The sequence below is a fragment of the Saccostrea cucullata genome, unplaced genomic scaffold (genome assembly GCF_032062105.1).
Source record: "Saccostrea cucullata isolate Sc308-1 unplaced genomic scaffold, CSIRO_AGI_Scuc_v1 ctg7028, whole genome shotgun sequence".
NCBI lineage: Eukaryota > Metazoa > Mollusca > Bivalvia > Ostreida > Ostreidae > Saccostrea > Saccostrea cuccullata.
Window position 1 is genome coordinate 22,380 of NW_026928185.1, and position 10,333 is coordinate 32,712.

Here is a 10,333-nt window from a genome sequence, read left to right on the forward strand (position 1 = left end):
ACTCGAGGGCGGTGATTCTATGATATTTTAAGTGATCTTTTTTATCAAAATTATTGACAAATTTTGTTCACTAGAACCGGAAGATTTCTTTTAAAGAATTTTTGCACAAGAATTTCAGAGCAGGAATTCAAATAACTTTAATCTCAAAATAACTTCAATCTTAAGATAGCACATCAGTTTCAATGGTTTGACTACGTTTCAATAAATTTGTGAGGCAGGATTGGCAAAAAGGTTGATTAATTGAAGATTTGGAATATCAAACACTGTGAACAGATTTTATTTATTCCTGCAAGTTGCTTACAGTTTTTGAAAAGTTTTAAATTATAAAAAGAATTAACTTAAATAATCCAGTCCAGTTTTTAAATAAGAAAGATACCCGAGCCAATATTATTTGGTGTTTCATAAATTATTATTTTCATCATATACTATGGTATTTAGCACGCGTTGCCCGCCCTCGAATATCAGATGAGTGGTTCAAAATTAACTGTTAAAAGATTTAATTTGAATGAGAAAATAAATGTACTTCATATGTGTTTAAGGGAAGTTCATGTAAAAACTGGAAATTGCAATAATTGTTGATTTTTATTAAATCTTAAGATCATTATTTTTAAATTGTCACCCACGTAGCATAGTGAATTAAGCGTTCGTTCTAAGAGTTGCGGAGTTATGAGTTGATTCTTACGGCACAGGTTCAAAGTCAAATGCTAGACGTGGGAAACCGGTCTTTTGGATAAGTCGAGGTCCTGTGTCGCAGTAACTACTACTACGACAAGAAACTCGTAGCCCCTCAAAAAACCACAAGTGCCTAGTACTGGTCTAAATATGCGACCCTAAACCGGCAAGTGATGACGACTCAATATGGATTAAAAAATTGCACCATAAAGCTAAACAAACCAAGAACACAACAGAGACCAGTTCTCCAGATCAGGCCGTATAAACCCAGGTCCCTTCTCGCAGTGGGTGCGTTTCCATTTGAGTGAAAAATCCTCGAACAGTACATTAAACAAAAAGCAATCAATTAAATAAGGTATAATAAATAGCATATCGTGGTCTGCATCTACAATGCATTAACAGTACATCTGTACATGTATATATCATTGGTGTTCCTTGTTCACTTAGTACTTATTGATTTTCTCATTAACTGATATCAATAGTAAATTCGATCGTCTTGATGTTACCATCTTCACTAGCTAAGGGCTGGCAAAGCTGTGATGTTACATATGTATGGTTGATTCACCATGTTCAGTTATAAAATTGGCAATTGCAATCGTCATCAACAGATGGATGTGTGGTTGATAAGATTTTAAGTAAGTCATCCTAAAATTAAACAAAAAAAAAATAGTTTTTGCTCAAAATTAAAAAATAAAAGCTACTAACTAAGAAATTCAACCACGTATTTTTGAGGAGTTTATTTTGCTTTCAAATGTATGATTAGTCTAATATTTAAACGTTATCTCAGCAAAATCAAACCTTTCATGATTTGAATTTGAATTTGAAATGGGAATCATGACCTGGCATATTGAAGAGAATTCAATAGAATTTCTGACATTAAATCAAAATTCCTTAAAAACCAGAGGTCACCATTTTAAATTTTTGGTAAGTAGATCTGGCCTGCGGCCATAAAATTTAGATAAGTTTATTTTTGATATCACTTTTCCACTATTAATTCCTTTAGCAAAAGTGAGTTAATCTAAGTCTTATGACCACCAGTCCAAGTCCTCCTTTAGGTGCTATCTAATATTTTAATATTTTGATATACAGATCTCAAATTTCAACTCATGCTAAATACAATGTGATATTTAATCAGGTATTGGTTAACAGAGACCGAAGGCCGAGGTTAACCAAAACCTGGTCTGTATAGTCACAGGTAGTCCGAAACCATAAGCCAATAGCCGTTTTATTAATAAACGATCGGAATTTTACGACATTTTGACACTTAGATTTTGTCTTCAACAAAAATAAACACTCCAGATCTATTGCAAAGAGTAACAACACATTTCAAGTGCTTGACAATTAGACTAGTTACAATAGAAAACGAAATTATATATTTAACACAAATACTCTCAATTTTAAGAACGTCTTTATTTCTAGTTTTATTTTCATAAAGACAAATGCTTCAAATCAAGAAATTTGATTAGTCTGCAAAAATGTAAGCAATTTTCGTGGTTTGTCAACAGGGGAAACCAAAATAATCATCCCAGTTTTCATTTAAGGTGAAAATTCTATCAACTTTACTTCAGGAAAAATCGTCTTTTTAGACGAGTTAGAGAGCATCGAAATTACTGGTCTCAAAATCATAAACTGAGAACAGACTTTAGTCAAAATTTTGATTATGTTTCTTGAATTCAATAAAAATATGTTAATAAAATTTGCAGGTTTGTGTTCTATACAAATTAAAATGCATGTGGTACATGTAAAATTAAGTTTTTTTGCCCCTGGATTGAGGTCTCTTTAGAATGATGCAATAGTTTATCAATTGAAAAAAAAAACTGTTGTCATCCCTGCAACAAAATGAGTATTGATTATGAGTTTTATAATGCGTAGAGGTCATAGGAATAAAAGAAAATATATCAGTTTTTGATTTTTTTTTTTTTTTTTTTTTTATGCAAATTTTCAACAATTTTTGACTACATTTTGGTTCAGAAAACATTAGGCACAAGCTTGTCCATCGACCAAATTCATATATTTCAAACGATAGTTTAAGATGAATCTTATATATAAAAAATATCAGATAGGTAAGGTTACGCTCTATGTTTCCCGAAGTGAAGTGTCTCAAATTTGACAAAATTCGACCAAAATTGAGAATATTCGGAAAAAATGTCCAACATTTGCACCCTTTTGTTGCATTCATGTATGCACAACAATCATTATTCTAGTCACTTAACTGCAAATATCACAATTGTTAAGAGTGTTATAGTTTTTATATCAAATAAAGGGCCAGATTCGCCTTTTACCATACCTTTTGCTTTATTGACCTAAATTCAGAATTTAATTTAATTTCAAATTTTTACTTAAATCTGTTCTTATCGTATGTGTTTGGAGCCTGGTAAAGAGAATAATACATACCCTTTTTCATGTCACATCCTATTTCTGTCCGAGATACCAGCCAGAGGGCCGAAGGGTTGATATTGATCGAGGGCTCATGCAGGATGTGATATTTTGTTTCGTTTATTTAATACTAATTGAATACAGAACTCACTCGCTTGAAAATAAAGGAAATATAAATAATGCATTGACTATTAAACAAGCTAATTACATGTATGTCAAAGAAAATGGATAATAAAATAAGATATTGTGAACAGAAAATAGTATAGTGTATTAGGACAATTACTTTTTCCCCAAAGTTTAATCTTCTACGGTGTGATGAAATACCATACTCTCCTGCTGGTCCATATAACCACTGCAGGATCCGTATCACACAAAGAAGCTCAAATGGCTACTGGTATTGTGACATCAGGTATATCAAACATGGAAAAACCCCAACCTTGTATTGATTACAAGGTATGTTCTTAAATTGGATATTGCAAGATGTGTTCAAGTTCAAGATTTTTAACTACATGTTTTATAAAAAAAAATGTTGGCTTGTAAAAACAATGAAAAAAAAATTATATAAGAACTTAAATGTAAAGCATAAAACGCATAGAAATTTATTTCATTTCAGGAATGAATCTTATTTCTACTTTTGTTATACGATACACTGTATAGCGTAACTTGATGCAGTTTACGCTTTTTTTATAAACCGCTTGGCTGCCATACATTTTTCTGATCACTTACCTCAAAACTAGATAATTCAATAATATGTTATTGGTCATGCAATTGATAGTTCGAGTTGGACAGAAATACTCCCTCGATAGGGGAATTAAGTCCATGCATTCAATTACAAGTTATTGAATTTCCTATTCATAACATTTTTCTTGCTTTTCTCTTTGTCTCTGCCATTTTGTTACACGTTTTCGTAGGTTTGACCTCCTTAACGAGCTTTAAAGACATGATAGCTTCACAAATGTTGGATTGAAAACATTGTTAACATGGATTCAAAAAACATGCAAAATTGATTGAATAATTTTTGGAAATTTAAGTCTTTTGTTAGGATTGTCTTCTTACCTTTTCAATCTAATAACAGGCCAAGTAATATTTAAACATCTCTGTAGACGAAAAGAAGAGGGAGTTTTGCCGCAGTCCCGATACTTTTTACTCCGTTGAAAAATACAACTTTTGCATTATGACAAAAATATAACTTGTATTCTATATATAAACTACAGTATTTTACTGTTTATGATATATTGTCTGGTGTGGTCATTGATGTTATAAATGGATTATGAAACGTGTTCCTGTAAACAATGCGCAATTTTTTTTTTTTTTCAGAACTCTGTGCTGGAGCTGTGTATAGCGAAGCATATTACACATTTTAAAAATGAAACAGTTATAATTGAAAATACTGAGAGAAGTGAAATTTAAAGTAGATGACGTTTTTTCTATCTTCAAGTGCACAGATTTTTCTCGACCAAAAATCACTCGTTCCTAGCAAAACATTTCAGAAATTCAACAGATTTTTTTATATCGAAATTTGTAGTACTTCGACAGTGTTTAAAATATTTCATTTTTGTAAATACGCCAATATTATCATTTTTTTTACCCGCAATCATTATTGATATATACATTAAAATGTATAGTTATATATCTTTTTTTCAGGCAACATGTAAAATGTTCATTACAAAATGTAAGTGTACCGAAATTGTACCTTCATTGGCTGTTTTCAGACTAGAAGATTTTGTATCTCTTTTCGATACAGTCGATATTTTTTCAAGAGTCAATAAACTTGATACTGCATCTGATGCGGTAGGGCGAGTAGAAACCAATTCTATTCAAAAAAGTTAAGGTATACATAAATGATTTGATGTTTAAAAGAAGAATAGACATTAATTGAATGAGACATATGGAGATAACAAACAGTATTCAAGACCAAAAGTCCATAAAACAATACAAAATAGGAGCAAAGTAAACACGGACCTACAAAACATCAGTAGTAGAATCAGGCGCCATTGGGGAGTGAACATCCCCTGCCGACCGGTCACACTCGCCGTGTGCTTCCTGTCATGATCAGAAATAACGGAAGAAGCCATCGTCAAATCAGTGTATAAATAGTGGACTAACAATAAGTATGAAAAACGTCAGTGAACATTTGACCCAATGTATTTGGTGACAAGGTCATTGAATGGACTATAGAACCTACGAAATGATGACTTTAAACGAGATTACATTGCTTATATTCTCGTTTCATCAACTTTATTGTTAACAATTTACATGGTTTAGAAATTGGTCATATGTAGAGCAGGCTCTTGCATATCAAATCAGCTGAGATATATATATTAAGCTCCATATGCAGGTGAAGAACGTAAATTGTGCATAAGTGAGGGAAGTTGACAATTAAAAGTTAAAGTCATCAAGTTTATTATAGAATTTTGTTGTTAGATTTGCTAATTGACAATAGCTCGTCGATATGTCTAAATCTCGAGTTGAAGGCCATGGCCACAGCAAGTGTTTTCTTGTTTTCACGTATAAGCTTTGGGGCATACAAAAATAGGTTTGCTAATAATCGTTTTACTTAGGATTTGGTAGTTTTAAAATATTTGGTCACTTTATTTTCGTCATTATAATCAGTTGTGAACACTTCATTAATGAACTAACGAGAAGCACTGACTTTCACAACTGACGGTTTACTTGACATTTAAACCTGCATTTTGTATCGAGGTACGGAATTGATAATAGATAGGGACACATTTCTAGTGGTCATAGGTAGTGCCCCGAATATTGTTGTGAATTCTACTTACACTTCTTTTTAATGTTGTTAGGGGCACTACCATGTGAAGACCGGGAGTTGAGGGTAGGGTGGTTGCAATTGTCGATTTCTTTAAGAACAACTGATTTACGTTTTGAAATAACCCGTTATTTTTCGTTGAATTAAATGTTAAGCTAAATATTTTATCGTAAAAAGCTTCAGTACATTATTCTAGTGTTAAAGTAAGATGTCAACTGTAAAAGTGAGCGCTACTTGTAAAAGTCCTATACAATTATTTCTTGAAATATACTTTGTATAGAATGAATATACCTCTTTTGATTGTTTTCAGACTAGAATGATCTGTAACTCTTTTTGATACAGTTGATGTTTCTGTTAGCGTCAACGAACTTGATACTCCATCTGATAAGGCAGGATGAGTAGAAGACAATTCTATTCATAAAATTCAAGGCACACATATTATGTACTTTTGACTTTCAAGAAAAAGAAATACATGTTATAACTTCAAGTTTCTATTATATTCTTAAAAAGAAGTGTGAGTAGATTCACAACAAGGATTCAATTTTGGCAAAAAACGCGTTGATTTTAAAATCGCTAAAATTGGATACCGCCAAAAATAATTGCGTTTCATTTATTGTAGTTTCTTTGGTTAGCATTTTGATATCGCTAAATTTACATATAGCTTAAAATAGATTACCATTTCTTAAGGCCAAATCGTTAAACATTCGTCTCGCTAAAATTTCTACTAATACGGTAATATAATAGTAGATAATACTTCCCCGGGTAATAATTCCCCGAAATGAAACAAAATACTAACTGAGCGTATACTCAGAAGCAAATTGAAGGCTAGGTAGTTTGGTATTGTATAAGAAATGTTAAGTTTTGGTATAGATTTACCTATACATCCTCTAGATGGATTACAGTGTTCTTTGAAACAACTGCAATGTTGTTGGCATCCTTCTTCGTAGCTAGGGTATTGGCAAATGTTCTCACAATCATTACCGTACTTCCCAGGTTCACACCTCTCACCTATGTTAAGGACAGAAATGGATAATGTGATCTTAGCACCCTTTCAATATGTGTTTTTTTAAATTGAAACAAAGTAATTGAATTTGACACAGGTAGAAATTGCGTGGTGCTGAGCCGTCCACAGTACCAGTTATATCGCATGTATCAGCTGTTTGTAACATGACTATTATAAAAATAGAATTGTTAAGCTGAATTGACAAAAATAAAGATAGTGCAAGCGTATACTTGTATACTTTTTTTTAAAGAAAAAAAGGATTGAATCTTCAAAATATGTTTTTTTAATCTATCAAAACAGTGCTTGGAGCGAGTTTATGTTGTTTTAGAATTGATTATAATTTTGCCCAAAATGCTTACAATAGCTAGAAATATACTCTTCTCGTAAATTCTGTTCCAAATAAAAAAAAATCCCGTTAAGTAGCCATGTAGTATGTCAAACTTGTATCGTAAAATTTGCAATATTTAGGCGATTCTGTAAGTTCTATAAAAAATTAACGTTAATATGATTTGAAATGTCCTAACAATCTAAATGTTGTAACGGCGTCAAAAAGGGGGTCAGGTTTCTTTTCTAAGTCTTTCAACGGTAAGTTTCACCCTCTGGAAAAACTCGCATAGACCTAGAAAATGTTTAGAAGACTACTAAAAAATAAAATGCATTCTGAGTGCATTCTGAGTGCATGTTTCAAAACGCCGAAAAAAAAAGAGAGACGAAAAATGTTAATAAAAAAATAATAATGTCGATATGTAGTACATGTAAGGGGGTTCAAAGTTTGTCACGTTGGAAAGTGGTGTTGATCATATGTGATAGATCTTGAACTCCGACAAGCAAATATGCTATTATCAACAATTGATGATCTTTTAGATCTTTTTACAATATTATATGCATTGAATTAAGCTGTTCTTGGCATTTTGAAATCATATACCGGTAAACAAGACGTGTTTATAATTTTAATTCCAATCAAACTCATCAAATTAAGTGTATGAGTAAGAGAATGCAGACATTGAAAAACAAAGATATCATGAAACGAAATGGCGACAGCGCCGGGTGATCATGTAGAATGTCATTTACATTTTATAAAAATTTAGTAAATATTCAAGGTATCAAGCTAAAATCTTCAACACCTCTAAAACTTTTGTTGTTTTATGTTCCTTAAAAATTTTGCAAGCATAGATCTAGACTACATAGCATTATATTATTAATTGTATCGTATCCGTCCATTAACTTTTGGAACGACCTCTGTACATGTAGTTTAATCTGTTTAAATATAGTTTTAACTTTAATAATTTGATTTACTATGAAACTTCGTTGTGTTTTTTTTCCTAAGATTCCATCATTGAAAATCTTATAAATACGACAAAAATGTTTGAAATAATACCTAAATTTACAAATCATGATTCCATTTAATATTCAAAAAATCCTTAAAAATTGGAAAACATTTAAAATAGGTTTACCAATCTAAATTCCATATTGACAATACTTTGATATACTATGGTAAAACCCTTGATTAACTATAGTTAGAATTTTGTAACTATGTTAAACTACATGTACTAGGGGTTATCATAAAGCTCGTGGACAAGCGCAGGTACATCAATGGATTTTTAAATATCTATTAAATATGTTTTCTGTCTAAAGAATAATCAATTAATCATAAATTTTATTTATTAAATAAATAAGTAATGTTTTTGTAAGCAATGGAATGTCCAGGCGGCGCAACCTTGAAAACGACGTTTTTGCGACCTAAGTGTAACTGAAAAAAAACTCATTTAATAGGAATATTTGACATCCAAAAATCCCGTTAATTCAAGTATGTTTTGGGACACAATTGTTACATAAAATATGAAATTTTTACTTCATTCTGGAAGTTCTACGAAATTTTATCGTAAATTTTACATGGAGTGTCAAGCAAATAAGGCATTGAAAATGACGTCAAAAGGGGGGAGGGGTTTCCTTTTCCAACTTTCTATAAGGTTTTGCCCCTGAAAAAACTTAAAAAGACCGAAGAAATGTTTAAATTGGCTACAGAGAAATAATATGCATCCGGAGTACTTGTCATTTAATGTCAAAATAGATTTGGATAGAATAAGGATGCTCCGTTAATGTCGATTAGTAGTCTCGATGTGAAAAATCAATCACGTCAAAAAATTTCGTTCATCATGTGTTTCAGATATTGAAATCCCAAAAGCAAAATATTCAGACACAATTAATCAAGTGAAGATATCTCCAATTTTATAAATTCATTTGGAATATTATAGTCATTGAAAGCCGCTGCTCATGACATCTTAAACTGAGTCATATAAACAATGCGGGATTAAGTCCTTACTCAGCTATAGGGAATCTCATCAAAATAAGTGTACAAGGTAGAAGAAGCGGACACTGAAGAACAATGACGTTGTCGGACGTCATGAAACTAAACGGCGACGGCGCCGGGCGATCATATAATGTCGTTTTTATTTTATAATAATTTGGCAAATAATAAACGTTTCAAGCTAAAATTTTCAACATTTCTTTACTTTTTGTTGTTTATGTTGCTTATGAATTTTGAAAGCACAGACTAAATAGTACTAATTTTATAGCCTCAGTCCACGAACTTTTTGAGAACCCCTCGTATAATTAACGATAGCAAGTTAAAGGGTTTTTTTGATCAATTTTGATTTTACAGAAGGCAATCAAGTTATTGATAAAACAACTTTTTTTAACAAAACAATATCATAGGGACTGGAACCACAAGCCAAATTCTGGTGGAGGACACGTAGATATGTAACCCTTACTAAAATAGCCCTTCATGCAAGTTACGAGTAGAAACGTAAACATAGAGTAAGCTAATGATTTCAATTCACATGATTCGTGAGATGATTTTTTTTTAATTATCACAATGATAAAAATATACAAACGTATGCAATCAAACACTTCCTCGTTCCATCTGTATCCACTGCAGCATGTCTTTCTTACCCTGATAATGAAATTATTTTTGTAATTGCACGAAAAGCAGTGTAACTTTTTTGAAGTTTGATATTTGTTAATAAGCATGTTCAAGATTTATCAAAGGGAAAAATTGGTTGAAAAATAATAAAAAAATACTTTTCAATAAAAATAATGTTAATTCTTAAATAATTGAAATCATTGTTGTACATTTCTTTTGTGTTGTGTGATGTGTTGTATTTGTATTGTTTCATCTTGTATATTATTAGTAACATTTAGTTTCTTGAACATTCCAGAGTGGTCAACATGTTCGGTCATTTGATCTAGAACATTCTTAAATTTTGTGTATGTCCAGATTGTTCCAGTAATATCATGTTTTAACAATTTCTAGAATATTCTAGATTTATAATACTGTATAAATACCCTGTCAATTCGATGCATAAAATATACTTTGTCGTATGAGCATCATTGAGATACAACTGGGATATATTTTCACTGGGACATTGTGTGCAGCAACGGACACTCTGATGTATGTATTTTTAGATTCTTGGTAAGTTTGTACTTTATGTTTCATATACTTATTATATATT

The 10,333-nt window shown here is 31.4% G+C and overlaps 1 protein-coding gene across 1 annotated transcript in view; it reads right to left on the bottom strand.

The window, feature by feature from the left end:
* LOC134276690 (multiple epidermal growth factor-like domains protein 10) overlaps positions 1 to 9,774 on the bottom strand; it is a gene marked incomplete at both ends in the record, with an annotated part of 31,404 nt that extends 21,630 nt beyond the window's left edge. The window contains one exon of the mRNA XM_062758962.1: positions 9,716 to 9,774. Within this exon, the coding sequence (XP_062614946.1) occupies positions 9,716 to 9,774 (59 nt within the window). The remainder of the gene's footprint in view (positions 1 to 9,715) is intronic.
* Between the last annotated feature and the right edge of the window lie 559 nt (positions 9,775 to 10,333).